At 38.8% G+C, this 18,992-nt stretch overlaps 3 protein-coding genes across 3 annotated transcripts; 1 reads left to right on the forward strand and 2 right to left on the reverse strand.

Moving 5' to 3' along the window:
* Positions 1–169: 169 nt before the first annotated feature.
* LOC131791455 (von Willebrand factor A domain-containing protein 5B1) lies at positions 170–11,051 on the reverse strand. The gene is made up of 6 exons (XM_059108806.2): positions 8,878–11,051; positions 5,615–5,729; positions 3,534–4,870; positions 3,216–3,394; positions 2,502–3,131; positions 170–602 (listed from the first exon to the last, which is right to left on the reverse strand). The coding sequence occupies exons 1-6, from the start codon at positions 10,116–10,118 to the stop codon at positions 550–552; spliced, it is 3,555 nt and encodes a 1,184-aa protein (XP_058964789.2). The 5' UTR covers positions 10,119–11,051; the 3' UTR covers positions 170–549.
* Positions 11,052–14,808: 3,757 nt separating this feature from the next.
* Positions 14,809–17,527, reverse strand: LOC131791451 (solute carrier family 25 member 35). The gene is made up of 2 exons (XM_059108802.2): positions 17,006–17,527; positions 14,809–16,092 (listed from the first exon to the last, which is right to left on the reverse strand). Exons 1-2 carry the CDS (start codon positions 17,393–17,395, stop codon positions 15,565–15,567), a joined length of 918 nt encoding a protein of 305 aa, XP_058964785.2. The 5' UTR covers positions 17,396–17,527; the 3' UTR covers positions 14,809–15,564.
* A 30-nt stretch (positions 17,528–17,557) lies between these two features.
* LOC131791446 (large ribosomal subunit protein bL9-like) lies at positions 17,558–18,980 on the forward strand. The gene has a single exon (XM_059108796.2). The coding sequence runs from the start codon at positions 17,615–17,617 to the stop codon at positions 18,305–18,307; it is 693 nt and encodes a 230-aa protein (XP_058964779.2). The 5' UTR covers positions 17,558–17,614; the 3' UTR covers positions 18,308–18,980.
* Positions 18,981–18,992: the final 12 nt, after the last annotated feature.

The following is an 18,992-nucleotide window of genomic DNA, read 5'->3' on the forward strand; positions in this document are numbered from 1 at the left end:
AACTATATCTTGTTATATTGTGTACAACACCAAGTTTTCTGGCTCAGTATTTGCGGTTTTTTCTAACCAGTCTGACCAGTTGACGAATCCCGCTGAAAACGTCGCAAAATCTTACATCCTAAGTGGAATGCCCTGACCTCTTCACACAAATCAAGCGTCAGTATTCGACATCCATCACATTTTAAGGCAAGGCAGTATATAATAACACTCAACGAAGCTAGCTAAACATATGCATGTACTAACCGGAAAAAAAAAGGCTCAGATAGTGCTGAAACATCGTAAATGAATTAGTTGTGTTTTATTTACTTACAAAAAATAAAAGTAATCGAGCATGAAAACAAAAATCGAGATGTTCTGTTAAAATTTCCCTGTCGAAATTTACCTAAATGCGTGATAAAATGATTTGTTATTTTACTTGAGGGCAGAAATTAACAGGAAGAACCGGAATAATCCCGCGCAGCACACAGGCCGCAATTAAGAACGGAAAAACATTTCCATTCTGCGAAATTACATGTAGCAATTTTCTGTGATAATTTATTTTTAACAAAGTCAAAAATCCCAGGTGTTTCTTCGACAATTTAGCCTTCCAGCGAATGAAGAGTCTGAAAATGAAATAAATAAAATAAAAATCAGGAACAAAAAAAAAATTAAAAATTACCATATCTAATAAGAATTGAAAATCAATTATCTCCTTAAAAAAATTCTGATCTGCCCGAAATTACATAGTTGTTCGACTTCAGTAGTTGCGCGTGAAGTAGTCTTGGTGCTATGAAATAATGTTTACAATAACTTAAGACCTACGAAGTTTAATCAACGTGCAGAACAGCTGGCTCGGTAACAGTTAAATCCGACTCTTGGATAATTTACTATTTACACCCCCCCCCCCCCCCCCTAAACTTGTTAACGCGTCAACCTCTTTACCAAGCTTTCTCTTTCTTAAGCCCTCCCCGTTTCTCCCAGAAAGGTCGGCGGAAGAAAGAACGAAGATATTTACAGTCTTATTCCTCGTGGATTTTCCGGAACACTTTCCAAGATGAAAAACTGACCTAGAAAACCCCCTAAAGACGAGGCTGAGTTGTTTCCGCCCAGCTCAGTACAATATTGTTGAAGAAATGAGTAACGCTAATTATGCTTTGAGCAAGTTGAAATATTCAACCACTCGTCAGCCATCTATCCTTGTCAATCTTCTCCATCCTTTATCAAAACCGTTCCGATCCGGATTAATCCTCTTGTTTTGAAGTTTTCCAGTTTCATACGAACTGAACTAACATTTTGTAGCTTTTGTCGCGTTGACATGATAGTTTGAAAAGTCGCGTTTTAGTGCTTTTCAATTGAATGTCGATAGAAACCAAAAAAAAAAGGAAAATACCTCGAAGGGCTGATGAGAACTCAAAGTTAAAGCAACCAAACTGTCTAAAGCGCGGGAAAACGCGGGCGACTAAGTCGTGATTGGTTTTAGTTTTTCATCTGATTGGTTGAGAAAGTGGCGCAAGTTTTTTAGTCCAATCACAGTCCCGGATTACTTTCGGCGCTCAATTGAAAATTAATACCTAATAAGACTCAAATTTATGTTACGAATCCCCCAGCGTAATCATCACCCTGTTTGTCTAACTTACAATAGTATGTACAATGATTGCCTTAGGCTACAGTGCACTAAAAGGAAAAGGACTCTTACTTGCTGTACAAGACACAGTATACGTCACAATGGAACTTCATTACAACCGGAAATAAGAAAACAATGAAAACAATAATGTGACGTATACTGTGTAAGGGCCAGAAAAAGCAAAATTTGCAAGACCGCCAGCAGTCTCTTGTCTTCCTATCAGTTCTGAATTAACAATTCATTGAATTGAAAATTTCCTCATTTGTCACCGTAAACGTTTCCTCGATAAAGCCAAAAGTATTAGAATCTGAAAGCGCTTAAGAAGTATACTTAAATTAGCAAATTGAGGCAACAGGACAGACAGACGAGTTACGTCACAGATCAGCGGCTTGGTTACTGAGTCAATTTCAAAGCTTATTTTGATATAAATAGCACATTAGGACAAGTGCGGAGGGTTAAGTTCTTTAAAAAGTCAAAATTGGTTAGTTTAATAATTTATCAATACTTTTTTTCAACGACGAAGATAAAAATGAGATGTTTTATGGAGCACACTTCTCTTTTAAGATCCATTTCGTCCAAAGGACCAGTCATGATCTTTCGCCGGGGGCAGGGGGGAGGATTTCGGTCGGGATCACATGGTCATCAGACGGAAAGGAGAAGGAATTGGTCGTCGGCACTGAGAATATTGGGAGGACCACGGTAAATGGCCTACCAACTAACTGTCAATCAGGAAGGGGGGGGGGGGAAACCAGTGAGAATATTGCAAAGCCTTATGAGGGCATCAGGTCAATTTTCTCGGGACGCAACCAAAATCTTCCAACCCCCCTCCCCCCTCCCCCCCCCCCAGAATAAATAATGACCGATCCCTTAGTTCAGAATAGAGTTCATTCACAGGCACCTATTTTTCCTTGGGGTGCGTCACACACTGATGTTTTCCGCGACTCTGTCTCGAGTAAGAGAAGCGCTTGATAGGCGAGGGCTTTCAAATCATCCCTCAAGAACCCGCGAGGACAAGGCGTCCCTTTCATCCACTGCTCAGCCTTTTTCGCTGCCAGACTCCACTCGGCCTCGAACTGGGGTCTCTTACGATGCAACCAGCTCAGTGCAAGTGAAGTAGCCCACAGCTGTGAACTGTTGTCGCACTTATCGGAATTCATCAGCTCTTGAAGATCTTCGGCGACAAAAACAGAGTTGTCGGCCAGCGGAGAGGCTTGTTGGAGGCCGGCGAGTGGCAGCCCCAGGACCTGCGCAAAGGCATAATCTAGGTTCCAGTTTCCCTGAGCAGACTGTAAACTGACCATGCGCACAAAAGACAGATGCTGTTTAACCCCAGAACACCAATAGGTGTCTAAGCTGGAGGACTTAAGGAGTTTGGGTTTGATGTTTGAAGGACTTTGCTGCCTTTCACCCAGCACGCATCTCGTGGACAAAGGAGGGATTTGCTTACGAGGACTTCTGCTAGGAGATGAAAGGGAACTGTCACATTCTTTTCGTGGTCCACATTCTTCGGGCTGACTTTCTGGAGTACCTTTAAAATGCAAAGTACTCCGCATAAGTACGATAAGCGTTTATGTGGTTTATTCTGCGATGGAAAACAAAATAAATTATTTACCCGTTCGCTCCAAGCGATAAAAATCCAAAGGCTCTTCCCCTGACTCGTAAACAGAGTTAGTTCTTCCTTCGGCAAAATATGGCGAGATATCGTGGTCGCTGCCATCTGGACTGGGTAGACGTCGTCCCAGGCCCTCCGTGAATCCAGAGCTTCGCTCAAGTACTTTAACTTTGCGACTCCTTTAAATAACCAACAAAAATGAAATGAAATTATTTGCAATAACCATTTTTAAGGCGGTCTTCATAAATTACACATTTTGCTGTCAAAATGACCCCTAACGCAAAAATGAATAGTTTGTCAAATTAGTTTTCCACTCACCCAAAGCCTGGTATATTTTCTTTCTGAGGGAACTGCAAAGCGCTTAAGACTTGATCGTCATAGCAATATTGGTCACGTGCGACTAGCGCTGTGTGCCTGGAATGAACGCTGGACAGCTCGCTAATCCTCTTCACAACATCAATGGTCTCCGCACTCCTCGACTCTACAGAAGACTGCAGTTCCCGAATGAGCGAACGCGCCAAAAGCTGGTGGATCGTGGGACGCTTCGAAGAGCCACCGCATCGGTTCACTGGAAATGGAATGACTTGTTCCATTTCTTCGTCGCCGACAAATCCCTTAATGTTTACTGCACCAAAGTCGGCTGGCACGCCAAGCTGCGACAGGAATTCGCTGTTTTTGTAAATGTGGACGGCTGTTTTTCTTGAGCAGTCGAATTCCTCCATGGCAGGACTGCTACTATTCCGAAAACACGCGTTTGCTTCTTCGTCTCTTTCCTCCAATTCTCCGTCTAGCTCTGCTATGGTGTTCTTGCTTTCATCCGGACTTTTGTCACTGTCTTCCATACTGAAACCAACACCGCTGTCACGCTCGTAAGCGCGCGCAAGCTTTGGCGATCGTTGTTGCTCATGGGAATTATCAGCGGGCTCTTGGTTCTCAGGAATATCTTCTCGCCCCTGAACATCATTGAGAACCCCGTCCGACACGATGTCTTGTAATAACATGTTTGCTGGTCTGTGATTGATTGTGTGCAAAGCATTATTATTCCGTTCGCGTTGTTCCGGGTTGTTCGACGGCTGGCCTGTCGTGGGATCCCATTCTTTTTCGTCACAAGATCCACACTGTTCGTTGCTTTGGAGTGCGTCTGAGGATTGTCCTTTCCCATCATCAGCTTCATCATCTTTTTCTTGGCTAAATTCCTTGTACATGCGCTTAAGAAGACCATCAGCGAGGGCTTCTATTGTATCTGGTTCCATCTCAGCATTGAAGCCGTCCTGCATCGGAAACTCCCCTTCAACTCTGTAAATTTCGTCCTTTTCAAAGTCATCTCCACTCAAATGAAGCGATTCCTCCGCCTCCAACAGCAGCTGGTCCTCCGCAAGGAGATCACATTCGTCTTCAAACCAAAAAACTTTGACAGAGCTGTTTGAAAACGACCTCATACTCCAGTCCATTTTCCGCTTGATGGGTGTTCTAGGAGATTCTTTTTCGTCCCCTGGGGGCCGATACAAGATGCCGTATATCACAAGGCGTTTATTATTCTGTACGAATGGCAGAAGTTGAGGGGTTTGAATGACGTCATAACCATCAGGAAGGTGCCAGCTGACCTCTAGGTCCGTAATCGCGGGCTGAAGTGCATCTGCCAGTGCTTGCATCACCTAAGAACAGAAAAAAAGTAGCTTTAAGAAAAAGGCAGATTTCGTAGAATGCTATATCACACTTGTCACACTCTATGCATTGCACGCTTTCGATTTTTCAGAAAAGGTGTATTTAAATAAGCAACGCATCCTTAGAAAGACTTGGACTACGCACTACTAAACAAGAGGCATACCAAAAGAAACCACAGTCACAATTTCATCATCACCCGAAGTAGTACCTTACAATAGAGTATCCAATAAACCTGTCATTTCCTAACTTTGGTCTGCATATTCTCCCAACCCTTCTCTTTGTATTTCCAACGATATTGATAAGGAGAATTCGTTCAGTGATCTAGAGCTTCGTAAGTTTTCGATCAGTTTCTTCATTCCCATGACTGTAATGTTTGGCTCCGGGTTAATATTGTTAGGAGAAGTGACTGATAGTCACTTTAGAGGAGAAAGGCTTAATAAGGGAAAAAATTTTCATTAAATGTCAATAATGGTGAGCAAGTTACACTTCTGACCTGCGTGAAAGCGCAGGTCAATCGAATTCAGTAAAAATAAAATACATGCAATCACATCGCAATTTCAGACCCAGAAAAGCCTTAACAACGAGGTTGATCAAAACAGCCAATCAGAAAAAAAAAAGGAAAATTTTGCAAGGAACCAATCGGAACTCAAAGTAAACACACGTGACGGGCCTAAAGCGCGGGAAAACGCTGATGGCCAAATCGGGATTGGTTTAAATTTTAAATGTATATTTACTTTGACTGGCATCCGCTCATCATCCGCTATAAAGTATGCTTGCCCTCTTCCAGCACCGGCAACGCCCTGAACCAAATGGGGGCAAGCTTCCGGTCCAATCCCAAACGTGTAGAACCTGGAAGCACACATGACAAAAATTGAAAAAAAAACCTCCAGGTGAACGAAACAACGAATAGTTCTTTTCAGCTGTTTCAAGAGAATAGGAAAATTAGAATCAAAGCTTTTTTTTAATTTATAACTTTCCAGAGCTCTGAGCTCGCTAACGTTTCTTGCTAGTTAAAGATTTGCTAAGCTGCAGAGGTAAAACATTTCATTATCTTTCCAAGAAGTGGAAATTCTGTCGCGATCTACGTACGCTCAGTTTCAATTACATGTGCCGGGTTTGTCTTCCGCTGTGTATCTGGCCCACTTGACAACGGCGAAAAATTTTCCTCTTAGTGTTCGGATAGGTCCATTACGACTTCAAAAGCACGCAGTGAATACTTGGATTGCAGTGATAGCAATTTTGTTAAAATGTTTTATTGATTGTTATAACGCCTTCCCTACAGCCACTTTAACCCTCTCTCAGAGACTGCGCGTTGCAAATTTTCAATTGATTTTCTAACAGGTCCATGACAGTCCACTTTAATAAGGGCGGGCATTATTAAACAAGCCTTCTTGGCCTTGTATCTGAGGGAGAATTCTACCTAAACACGTCGTTGTCGAGGCTAGAGCGGTTGAATTACATGAATGAGGGAGTCTCTGTTTATGAGAGGAGTCTAAAGTCAAGTGACGTTTTCTACTTTGCTTGGTTTGAAGGTGTTTTTAGTCCTCTCTTGTAGAAGACGTACGTATTCACTTTATGGAGGTGCGTGCCTTTCCGTCAAAGGAACAAGTAGCGGTACTTAGACACTCCTCAAAAATATGTATATGCCGTCGTTCTATTAGCACCTACAAATATCAAGTGTTCTTGATACACGGTGTTACACAATAAATAGATTAACTTATTTTTGGTAAAATTGGGTTTTTTGAAATTCAAACAATTTTTGCAGCTGTAGCATTGACGTCAGTAATGTAACGAGCTAAACAGTAAGGTTGAATTTCGCTTTTACAAGAATAGGTAAATTAAATTCATTGTACAAACTGCCAAAAAAAACTTTTAATGAAGTGTCGGGCAGCTCTTGTCCAAATGCTTTGAAAGAAGTCGTTAAAATCTCTCTTTTATCAGAGCGATAGATTAAAGTTCCCTCGCCGACGGACAAACGCTGACATCCGAAAAATCGGCTACTTTTTAAGAGCTAAAGATTTTGCTATCAGCAATAGCAAAAATTAAAAATAACAATAATAATTACACTTCGACAAATTTGGCAGTTCAGGTTGGGGACTGAAGATCTTTTTTTCCTGTCTACGTTCGAAGAACATTCAAATCATCTTGAACTTTCTGCGACTAACAATTCCTTCTAATTCGCAAGAAAATTTCGTGCGAAAGGCAAATCTAATTATAATTATAAAAGGTAGTTCCCGGATAGTTAATGACCGAGTTCATTTTATCCTCCAAAAATGACTCATGGCGGATAAGCAATTGCGTCGGCAGGTCTTTCTTGTCGAGATTAACCATCTCCGGTCCAATCTGCAGGTTAAAATTCACTACTTTCGCTCGATCTTTCAAATGGTACCACCTGTTCCAACTATCATCTTTTGTTCGAAATAATAATTCGTATGCAAACCACATTGTGGGCCTATCCGGTGACAACTTTCATGCTATGCGTTCAGAATTAGTCTTCACATGTTTAATTATTTTGCATTCATTTATTTGTATATATTTTTATTTTATGCGCAGTTTTTCGTAAACGTGCTGATATCAGTTGCGAACGATTCATCGAAAATTATAAATTTAGATTTGATGAAAACTGTTCCTAATTCCAAGGTGTCATTTTCCCAGTCTGAGGCATTAATTCAAATTTACGAATATTTGTTTCGCCCTCTCCACCAAATTTTCTGATCACAAGATATCATGAAACTGATATTTTGTATTTGTCTGTAAGCAAATAAAAATTAATTCTAAGTTTATTAAACGACATGAAAATATTCAAGGTGTTTACCACACTCTAGCCAGTCTAAATAATAAAAAAAATTCGAACATGAGTAACCGCAAGTTTGTATTCTTCAATTTTCCCAGGAATCAGAGAGAAAGAGAAAACTTCATATTATCTTCAATGAGAATCTCGTTTTGTCCATATTTCCATGAACCTTCCGCTTCAGACTAAAATAAATTACGTTGCGTTGAAAACCCAAACTTCGAGCTATATTTTGACAGATTATTTTGATAATTCTGATATTGTCTTCGTTCGTTTTCAAAACGTCAAAAATCATTTTTTATAAACCCGCCGTTCGTCAAGGCGATTTAATAAGTTTGAAATCTAAACTAAAATTTATGGATCTAAGCAAAATTCGACAGAAGAATTGAAACAGATCGCTCCCAGTTTCAAAACATTCATTACCCATAGTCAATGAACTTGTGTTTTAAATTCAAAATAAACATTTAGAGAACCATTGAAAGAAAGCAAAACCCGATCGCTCCACCAGATTTTATGAGTAAATCTTGAGCATGCAAAAACCTACCGAACAATACACACTTCGAAAAGTCTTGAAAAAAAGGAGGCCTTGCGTAACAACTTTTCAAAACATTGGATACGTTTACATTGACATAATGTAACTACAAAACTGCCTAGAGGATCACAAGCTACTTAAAAAAACAACAACTAAAGAGGTTTACTCGATGGTTTTACACTATTGAAACATTCAATATGAACGAAATGTCGACGAAAGAGACGAAAAGAAGATTTGAAAATTAAGGCACCTTCTCGGTTAACAAGCTTTGTTCCAGTTAGTTAGAGCCGTAGCAACCAATTATTTGAGCGTATCCTTCGCTTAGATCGCTTGCCTTGCTAATTCCAAAGTTTTTTACGGCAGAATTAAAACTTAAAAATAATGGATCATAGAAGATCGAAAAAATTCATGATCGAAGCGCGATTAATAATGTCAAAACAAAAAATAATGCATTTTCGCAAGATCTGAATTTAAAAAAGCCTGTAAGGTAACACCTTGGATCGACGTGTTCAAAAATAAAATATTCGGCTAGCATGAGGAAATTATCAGCAGTTTCACCTGTACTGAATATCAAATGTGCCAAGTTTTTCAAACCTTAGCCGGAACTTGATGAAATCGATTTTCAACAACAAAAAAATTATTTTAAGAATTCAAAATAAATTTTTGAAACTTACCGGGTTGTATAGGAATTTCGACGTACAAAATCCACCACCTCTACCGTATTGGATATACCTCCATCAGTAAGCATGAATACAGTTCTCCCCACACCGAGCTTTGTCGGCTTTTCAAAGATGAACTCCAAAGGAAGAAGGAGATTCGAGCCACCCAAATCGGCCCTCATTTTGTGCACGTAAGCGCAGGCTGTTCCTAGGGTCGCCTCGTTGTATTGCTGGCTGTCTTGAAAAAGACTTCTATAGTACGAGCCGAACCCAATGACATTGAAGTAACAATTAGTTGGCAAACTCTTGAGAAACAAAATCAATGTTTCTTTGACGTGGAATATATGATCTCCGCTCATACTTCCACTTCGATCCACTAGAAATATGTACTCGCCAATGCCGCTTACAGAGGGCAGTCTTGGTGTGTAGTTGATCATTATAGCGGCATTTTTGTGAAAATCTTCCAGTGTTTCTGACTGGTTGGCACAGTTGTCCATTTTCATTTGAGTGTGCGTTGAGTTAAAACTTTTCTTTCCTTCCTCGATCAGAACATAGGGGTCAAACGGATGTGAAAGATGAAGAACAACTTCGAGTTCTCGATCGTAAGTGTGCGCTTCGGCGATCGTGATGTGAATTCGAGAAGCGTTCGTTGCCCGGCAATCGGCGTCAACCTGAATTGCGTGCGTTCGCGAAGAGCAGCCAGCTAATAAACACGGCGCGGCTACTTCTAACTGAAGCTCAAAGCTGTACGGTTCTTGCGTCTTGCGAGGAATGTTGGTAATAAGCATTTGCGAGCCGTACAGATCCGTTTCTTCATTTTCGTCGTTCGCCAAGCGAGGGGTGAATACAGACGGCAAAATAAACAATGATCCGCCGGTTGCTTCATCTGTTCCCAGCTCTGTAATCAGAGTCACTTGAACAAACACGGAGCTAAGTGGAGGAATTCTCCCCAAACTCAGCGAAAACAGATCATCATCTCGCTCTTCTAAAGCGAAGGCGTGTTTTTCGGAGTTGCGTGTGATTGTCTCCGAAATTTGTGTTGAAACATGTCTCTCCTCTATGGTCGCTTCGAATTCAACAACCGTAGCCCTTTCATCTTGCGGGAAAATAAAAAGCCCTTCCACGTCGTATTCGCAATCGTTGTAATACGTTAGTGTTGCTAAAACTCTCGCCGCAAATCCATTCACTTCAGCAAAAATACTCGATGCCTTCAGTTGAAGGCTAGAGTTTGTATGCCGGTTCACAAGTCCGCTCATGTTTTACTTGTTATCACCTCAAATCGATTCTTTCCGCCGATCATCCGAATTACTTTTCAAATAAATTTATTGGCGCTTTCAGCAACTCCTCGAAAAAAAAATTAAACACACCGTCAAAGCGAACGGAATTTTTCAACTTAAAATTCCGGCCGCAAATATCAAACGAATTTCATATTCATTTCCATCAATTCCAGATGTGCCTCTATTATTGTAATTTGGTCCGAGTGCTTAGGTTTTTGACTTAAAAACAATTTACAGGAGAATCGTTTGTTAGTTGAAACATCCGTTTTGTGCTTACCAGCCAATAAATGAAGTAACCCACTACTAAATTTAGGCGGGAAGCCATTCGCATTGATAATCTTTCCATTACCCAAAGTGAACGGACCGCGAGCTCACAAACTGGCCAATCAGCGCGCGAGGATTTACCGAAATTAACTCCTACTTTAAATCATGAACCAATCAGATTTCGCGTCATACATCTCATGGTGCGTTCTTTTTGAAACAGACAAAAACGCTTCTAGTCAACAAGTCTCTATTTTGATTTTGGCGTAGATCTCGTTATAACTTCGAATATTTCGCTTTCTTAAAGCAAATTTTTACGATCCTCGTTTTCTTTCAAAGAAAGGTTTATTTAAATTTGACGGAGTTAATGAAATAATTAATTTCACGGATGATACTTACATAATTGTCGGAGGTGACTTTTTGCTCGGAATCTTAAGTTTGCACATAATTATCAAAAGTAAATTGTAGAATTCTGTCGAAATGTCAAGCCTGCGATTGTACACCATGCATTATGCGGCGAAATATATAACTAAAAAAAAATATTCAGGAAGGAAGAGAAATGGAGTTTTAATAATAAGCGATTTTAAAACACGAACCATCGCACCTTTTTTGAGAAGCTTTCAATTTCCTTATCGCGCAATTCGAAGATAGTGCTTATTTGCAGTTATTTGCAATGAGTTATCTCTAGGGAAAGAATAGGTTTTAGAACGAATATCGCAAATACTTCGTGCAATCTAACACGGAATCGTCTGGCGAGCGCGCTGGCGTAGCCAAAGAAATGTTTATGCGTTTCGTTTATCTCATAATAAAAACTGACTCTGAGAAAAATCAATCTTACTGCAAATTACTTATCACATTCTGAAGATATTTGAAAAAAGGCCTGATACCTTTGATGTAGCGATAAGAAAGCTCTAACACCGAGCTTGATGTTAAGCGAACGAAGAAATTAAACAAAACAATTGCAAACAAAATTGGGCATGCATGCTTAACTTAACTTAAAATCAGCCACATCGCTTTATTAAAACACGTTCTAAAATAAAATCGAAGCTTTGATGGCGTGAAACAGGCGAAAATCTTATTTCTTCTCATGAGCTTAAAAATTAAGCGTAGATGATATTGGACTGAGTTTTAGCTCAATAAACAAAAACTGAACAATAACAAATAAATTAAGAAAAGGCAAATTTCTGAGCGACTTCTCTCGCGTTACTTGAACGAAAATAACGCTTCTTGAAATTTGTTTTATTTAATTCCTGTTCTTTTGTGGACCTTTAATGCATGATGGAACCAGTGCAAACTTTAAAGCAATTTATAAAAGCCCTACAAATTTTCCAATGCTAAATTTAACACCACAATATGAATTAATACATACGTTTTCTGTCGTATTCTGTTTCAGTGTATCTATAAATCAGATATGTCAAATTAGATTAGGCAACGAGTTTGAGGGCTGTCGCATTAAATCAAGTCCAATTAGAGAACGATTCTAAAGCCGGTATGAATATTTGTCAGCCGTTTCGGTTATTTAAAAAAATACATATATATATCCCTTTAAGATTTTAATGCTTTTTCTGCATTGAATCAAAGTCATGGAAACATCTGGAAATAAATAAAAAAGATAACGAAAAGATTCTTCTTTAATTCTGACAAGTCCCACACACAAGCGAAATGATCTTGCGGAAATGATTTGGCAGACAGATTTTCATGGACTATGATAAATTCTACTCTAATCCAATTTCAAAGACATGTAAAGATGTTATTCTTTCAATCAGCACAAACTCCATGAATCGATAATCTGAATGTGCATATATAACCACTGTAAGAGATAACAGATTTACACCAAGTTCTTGCTGTAGTAATAATGGCTAAAAAAACTAACGCATATCAGTCACGTTTCTTTATAAGACATGTCCTTTTTCGAATACAGTTGAGTTCACCGTTTCCAGGTTGACTTAGAGCGATGATATCAATTTTCCTTTTCTTCTTATCAGTTCATTGGAGAAAATGCAGAAAGTTGATTTACCAACTTTTAGGAGTCAGTGAAGATCACCGTTACTTGGTTAACGCAGAAAGATGTTATCAATAGTTTTTAATTTTCATCAGAGAAAATGCAAAAAATCTGATGAACTGATAACTAGGCTACATTATGAGGTGATTTGATGGAACACCAACAACTATATCCTCTGAAGGAAAGTGTTTAAAATAGTCTGAATCTTAGTAAAGATTCAAACCAGAGATAATTACGTTTTTAGATTGATATTTTCGCAAAAATTGTATAAACTGTTTCGATAATCAATGTAGAAAAGCGGTCAGTTTGAAAGACGGTGGATTTCAAACTTGGTCGTCGATTTAAGATTAAACACGCACGTTTAAACATCCGAAGGCTTTCCTACTCTTTTTTTTCACGGTTTTAGTACTTTTAAATCTTCATACAACCATGGCCAGCTACTCTATTAATAACGTTTAAAGGGCGACTACTCTATGTTTTAATACAAAAAAAAGTCAGTTTGAAATACGAATTTTGGAATGGAAATAGCATATAGATTTGTAAGAGGCACGTCAAATGTTCAAGTTTAGTGGACACGAGCTGTTTATCCCCTCCAAAAGGCCAAAAATTTAACATTTATTAACTTCTCCTTCTTCCCAGCCATCTGTTTTTTGAAAGCATTGAAGGCAATCAACACATCATCATCGCTAGAAAACACCAAACTGAACTTTCCACAGATAATTAAATTATATCTCCTAGGAAGATAAAGGAATGAAGTTCCGACAAATATTGATCGAATATAATCATTGTTACAGAATTATTAGGCTTTGTTTTAAATAATCCCCACGACGAAAGAAAAATTGTGGAGACTGCTGACAATGAAGTGCGGCACGAGAGGAAAATAACAGAAAACAACGGAAAAAATACGCAGCAAGTTGGCGGAAAGAACAGTAATCGGTAATGAACGGTTTTACTCGTAGCGAAATCCTAAATACATTAAGAGAAAAATAAAAAGCCTTTAATGAGAGATAGTTTCGACGAATAATTCTAAAAATGAATTTGTATTTTGATTTTCTAAGAAGTTAACCCCTTATTACCGCAAGTGAGCCCCGAGCACGATTCAGTGTTCTTTCTGTATTGTGAGATTTGAAGAATTATGTTTTTTTCGTCTTCTCTCGAGCGTGTGACAGAGAGGAAAATTCTGAGCTCCCACGAGCAAATGCACCCCAGACCCTCAGATACCGCGCTCCGATGCTCTAGCACTGAACTTCAAAGAACTCTATAGTAAGCAATGCTATTACACACGTCATTGACACACGTTCTTCATGGCAACTCTGTTGAAGAGTTTCCCGTTTGAAAGACGGTAAATAAAGGACTTGGTGGTCGTGAGGAAAAGTTAAAAAATTTCTCACGAGCGCAAGAAATCTATGCTGTAGTGCGTTCCGACAATCAAATATTTAAGACCCTTAAAAATATAAATTCCACCAACTTTTAACGAAAGACGCAGAGAAAATGAAAAAGAAAATACGAAAATTATGAGATAACAAATTTCTCGCAATTAGCTCTTCCATCACGCGAAATTGCTAATCATATTTAAGCAAAATCCTTATTTTAGGTGAGTTATTCGGTAGAAACGTTTCTAGATGTTGCGCCGGAAATATTTAGGTTATCGCGTCATTCCAAACGCCACCACCAATGTTCAATTTTTGTTCCTATACGAAAAAAAATATATTAAAGAAAAAAGCTTCATTTTTCATCCTACGCAAGCAGGAAGGAAAGGTGAAAACAAAATTTCAAAAGCTTTGAGAAATGTGACAAATAAGCGAATAAGCATATGTAGTTTTACACGTCGTCGGAAGCTAAGGTCTTACGAGATAAAAATTTATTTAATTGCGATAGACTCGTGAAAAGTAAACAGACGAAACGACCCTAATGAGTTTCCGTTAATAATCTCTGCGTGCCTTCTATTCTTCTGTTTCACTCGATGTGTCCTCTGAGATAAATTCATATTCAATTATCTTCAATTGATGTTGCTGTAAAATTTATTCGTGATTTCTTTATAACAAAAAGAACGACAAAGCTGTCATGATCGCATGCACGTGCGTGGTGTGTGAACAACGCACGTGATAATAAGCTTTTCTTTTCGCACGTAGGACATTTCAACGTTCAAAATACCTTTCCAACTATTAGTCAACCTTTAACCCCTGTTCCCTTAAAAATTTTGGAAATTTTGTTCCTTTGCAAATAAATATTGCTTGTATGACTAATCTAGCAATGAACATTTGAACTCTGGGACTTAGACACACGAAAAGTGCTGGATCTTTGCATACATCATGAAATTTTACTAATTTTCAAATTAATTACTTAAAGTACCATGTTGAAAGATCTCTGTTCAAATAAAATAAATTTTAATGTTGGAATAAAGACTCTTCCATTTTAAGAAGCTCTGATAATATTTCTGAACATGTAAAACTTTTTTATTATGAGCAATAATTTAAATAGCAGACTACTATCTCAGTAATCCTTGTCGTAGTCTTCTACAATAAAGATTTTATTGTTTAACAAATATATTCCGTTTTTTAGTATCTGATAAGTAATATATCACAGATGACATTGAAATGAGTTGTGAGAGAAAAAAAATGGCTGATGTTCTGACAACATTTTGATGTGTTCTGTCATCTTTTACTGTCCAAAATGTGTGTATAATTCAGCTTATCATGTGAAATAAAGACTCTTCCATTTTAAGAACCTCTAAGGATATTTCTGAACATGTAAAACCATTTTACTATGAGTAATAATTTGAATAGTTGACTACTATCTCAATAATCCTTGTCAAAGTCTTCTACAATGAAGATTTCATTGTTTAACAAATATATTATGCTTTTTAGTATCTGTAAATATATCACAGATGACATCAAAATGTGTTGAATGAAAAAACAAAATGGTTGATGCTCTGACAATATTTTGATGTGTTCTGTTATCTTTTACTATCCAGAGCCACAGCAATGTGGAATCTATTTGTTTCATATGACAAATAGTAAAATGTTGTTAATAGTGACATCATCCATGCGTCTGTCCTCCAATAGATTATGCGTAAGAACCAAAATGCGTATATAATTTAGCTTATAAAGAGCAATAACCAATGAAATACTAAAATTATCCACACCAGACATAATGGCTTCTTTAAAAACCATATGAGGCAGACAATACTCTTAGTTGATCCCAGAAGAGTAAACTCAAGATTGTGTGTGGACCAATTCTGAAATAATGTGGTCCAAAACCCTTATATAACCCTAAAATACCTTCTTGTTTGAATACTTTGATGAAGCAGTCTGCAAATCCATTATATAACAGTCCCTTACCACTTGCACTGGTGCCTTGGTTGTAAAGGCGTGTACTTACCACATCAAAAGGTGTCATAAATGTAACCACTGCAATACTGCTTATCATGCTGGCAGAAGCTGGGATAAGCCAGCTCCTTGCTGGAAAGAAATTTGTTTGCAAAATTCTTTCCTTGGTGGTTGAAAAAGTTGATAACTGAACCGCAGATCCAACCATTACACGGGCAAGAGCACCACTGACCCCTCGCCAAAGTCCTTTAATGCCAAACTGCTGGTAAATACCAGATATTGCTTGGAGAAAGCCAGTGTGTCTATGCTGAAATCCAACTGCTATTGTGTCTGTAGCTTGAGATTGCAGTTGTGTCTTTACCTTACATAATTTAAAAGCATAACACACATCACATCAGCAGCCAGGTAAAGCCACCTATTCCAGAAAAATTCTTACAAGTATATGGCCATTGCCTTGATCCCCATTAAATTACAGTTTATTTCAGGGGTGATTTGTGATTCATGAAATGAATTTGACACTTCGACCCTAAAAGTGACACATTAACCCCTTAACTCCCAAGATCTGATTGTTAATTCCCCTCTCTAGCTGCTACACTTTTCCCTGTGAATAAGTTATGAGAACTTGGTGCTAGATCAAGATAGCAGCTTCTACCTGATATGTTTGAATATTCTCATTACCTGTTTGCTGAAGAATGTATGGATGTTGTAGGGAGAAGTTTTATGTTAATCACTTCTGGGAGTTAAAGGGTTAAGGCCATGGGAATAATCACTAAGTAAAGCAGCTCTTGATTATTTAACAAATTCTCCCTGTTAACACCTGAAGAAATGTATGGTGAACAGTATGGAGAATATGCATTCTGATAGTAAGGTGTTAAGGGTGAAGACACAAATGAAGCAAAATTTAAGGTGCAAGTTTTTAATGGCTGATGAGGAACCAAGAGTGGAGACAAATAAATAAAGGAGGTAAGTTTCTGAAGAAACTGTGGTGCTGTCTTGGTGGGTGGGGAGAGAGATTACAAGATAATTTGATTTTATCCACTGAGTTGATAGCGTAAATTGGTCACCGTAAAAGCTTCTAAAGCTGACATGTTGAGCGTCACCCCTTGGTCAGAGCGTCTGAACATTCAACAGATTTGGAACTTGTGTGACAGTCACGCTACGTGATAATGATTTGTCCTTTCCAAAATTCTTTATCAATGTTGAACGTAGCGTGATACATCATGAAATCTAAAAGCTTACGTATACAGAGTATCTTTTTACAGCTAAGTACTTACCATGTATGCCGGACTCGCTAAAAAAGCTCCTGTGGCTCCCGAAATGCCACCGGCAACTAGGCAACGCCAAAACACAATTTCACCTTCGCTGTCGGCAGTCAGTTTTAAGTTTGTAAAGACCTGATAAGAACCGAGCCGGCAGCCGTTCATCACAGCTTGGTAAACTAGAGCAGGAACAAGTCCGCTCTGCAACGATCTGAGGCCGTCGTATCGACCGATCGTGTAAAACGCGTGGAAAGCATTCTTGTAATGGACCGCGTACGTTCCCCGCGCCTTCAGTTCTCCTTGAAGTTGCATCCGTGTTTTGGCAACTTCGAGAGGATTTGTGAACAGGCAAGCGCCACTGGCAGCTGTAGCACCTAACCCAAATTCTTTTAACTGTTGTTGCATTTTTGGGCAATGTGGTGGAGGTGGAACTAATCTTGTTTGCGCAAAACTTGATCTTTCACGTCCCGGGTTTTACGGCTTTTAGGATCAGCGGTGAAACGCAGAAGCATAGATTTTACGTTCTCTGTCAGTGGTCATTTTTTAAACAACCAATCAAAGTGCTTGTTTTATCGATTTAGTGCACCATGCTTGATTCTTCGAGTACATCTATAGCGGTGAAATATGTTGCGTATCTCTCGTCAAATTTTACAAATCCAGAACGCATCCAAGACATGTGTGAGGACTATGGCAAAGAAAAGAGAATACACGAAGAAAACTATGAGGAAAATGAGAGAGGAAGGGTGGGTTTTTGACGATAAAGGACAGCCTAAAAAGAGACTTACAGATATTAAAATCCCTTCTAGATTGAATGTTATTCTGTTGGATGAGCACGAGAAGCTTGGAAATGCAGGACAAATGATTTCTGTGAAAGCTGGATACGCCAGGAATGTTCTGGTACCTGAAGGAATCGCTATCTATGCAACGGAGGAAAACAAGAAACGATTTCTTAGCTTTGATGCTGTGGACGACAGCCCTGAAACGCCTGTGTGTCCGAGATTTTTAAAGTTTCTGCAAAGTACTCAATTGAAAATTCAACGAAAGGAGGGGAGCGAATTTTTCGAGGTGAATGAGCATCATATAGCTTTGGAATACGAATCACAGTTTGAGCTGTTCGTGCCAGTACACTGTGTAAAACTAGAAGAGCCCATAACAACATTTGGAGACTTTGAGGTCAATATTGCAGTCAGGGATAATGTTCTGGTGCCTATGAAAGTTACCGTGGAACAATGGAGCCCTGATTTGCCAGACTGGGTTGAAGCAGCCTTGAAAACTGAGAGTGATGAAGAGGAGAAAGTGCAAGCTAAAGGCGACTGACGTTTGGGAAACACAAAAGGGAAACACTTTGAATTATGAAGCTTGAACACCCCCCCCCCCCATGGGCATTTGACACTAAAGGCCCTCCTGGGGTGGGAAATTTGAACCTTGGCTGTGTGGGGGGTGGTATTCAAGTTTGATATGGAGAAGCTTAAATAATTGGTTTAGTAACAGAATGGTTTAGAAAGACAATTGTTTTCATTGAGAATGATTCTTATTGGCCAAAAACCCAACGGCAGCATTAAAACCACTTTGTAATGTTGATAAATTCTACCACATTTGTTGATCACAAATAATCCCTCATCAAAAAATGGTGGTGAAGTAGGGCATTCAATGCAATTTTGGTCCAAGAGGAAAGGAGAGAGGGATGTTGAAGTTTAGAATTGATTGATGCACTCTCATGGGCTTTTGACTTTTTAGACACAATGCAAAGAAAGGTGCTGGGCTAGTTGTCCAGATTCAAATTTTGGACATGAGCCAGAAGCTACAACAAGTAGAGGCTTATACCTGAACCACTCCACACGTAATATGAATTAACCCTTTCACCTTACATGGAGAATGTGTCTACCAATCAAGAGCTTCTTGTGTTGGGCATCATTTCCCTTAATCTCTAATTCAACAGTGAAAATTTAACAAAAAAGCTTTTCTAAGGGTTATATTGTTAATAAAGAATGCAAAGTATGTG

This window comes from Pocillopora verrucosa, chromosome 9 (genome assembly GCF_036669915.1).
Source record: "Pocillopora verrucosa isolate sample1 chromosome 9, ASM3666991v2, whole genome shotgun sequence".
Classification (NCBI taxonomy): Eukaryota; Metazoa; Cnidaria; class Anthozoa; order Scleractinia; family Pocilloporidae; genus Pocillopora; species Pocillopora verrucosa.

What these genes read in the sequence shown, in the direction of transcription:
- LOC131791455 (XM_059108806.2), bottom strand. Translation starts at nt 10,118, where the DNA reads ATGAGCGGACTTGTGAACCGGCATACAAACTCTAGCCTTCAACTGAAG. An exon ending in CGAAATTCCTATACAACCCG is followed by an intron (nt 5,730 to 8,877) that starts GTAAGTTTCAAA and finishes GTGTGCTTCCAG; the next exon opens with GTTCTACACGTTTGGGATTG. An exon ending in TTATCGCTTGGAGCGAACGG is followed by an intron (nt 3,132 to 3,215) that starts GTAAATAATTTA and finishes TGCATTTTAAAG; the next exon opens with GTACTCCAGAAAGTCAGCCC.
- LOC131791451 (XM_059108802.2), bottom strand. Translation starts at nt 17,395, where the DNA reads ATGCAACAACAGTTAAAAGAATTTGGGTTAGGTGCTACAGCTGCCAGT. An exon ending in TAGCGAGTCCGGCATACATG is followed by an intron (nt 16,093 to 17,005) that starts GTAAGTACTTAG and finishes AAATTATGTAAG; the next exon opens with GTAAAGACACAACTGCAATC.
- LOC131791446 (XM_059108796.2), top strand. Translation starts at nt 17,615, where the DNA reads ATGTTGCGTATCTCTCGTCAAATTTTACAAATCCAGAACGCATCCAAG.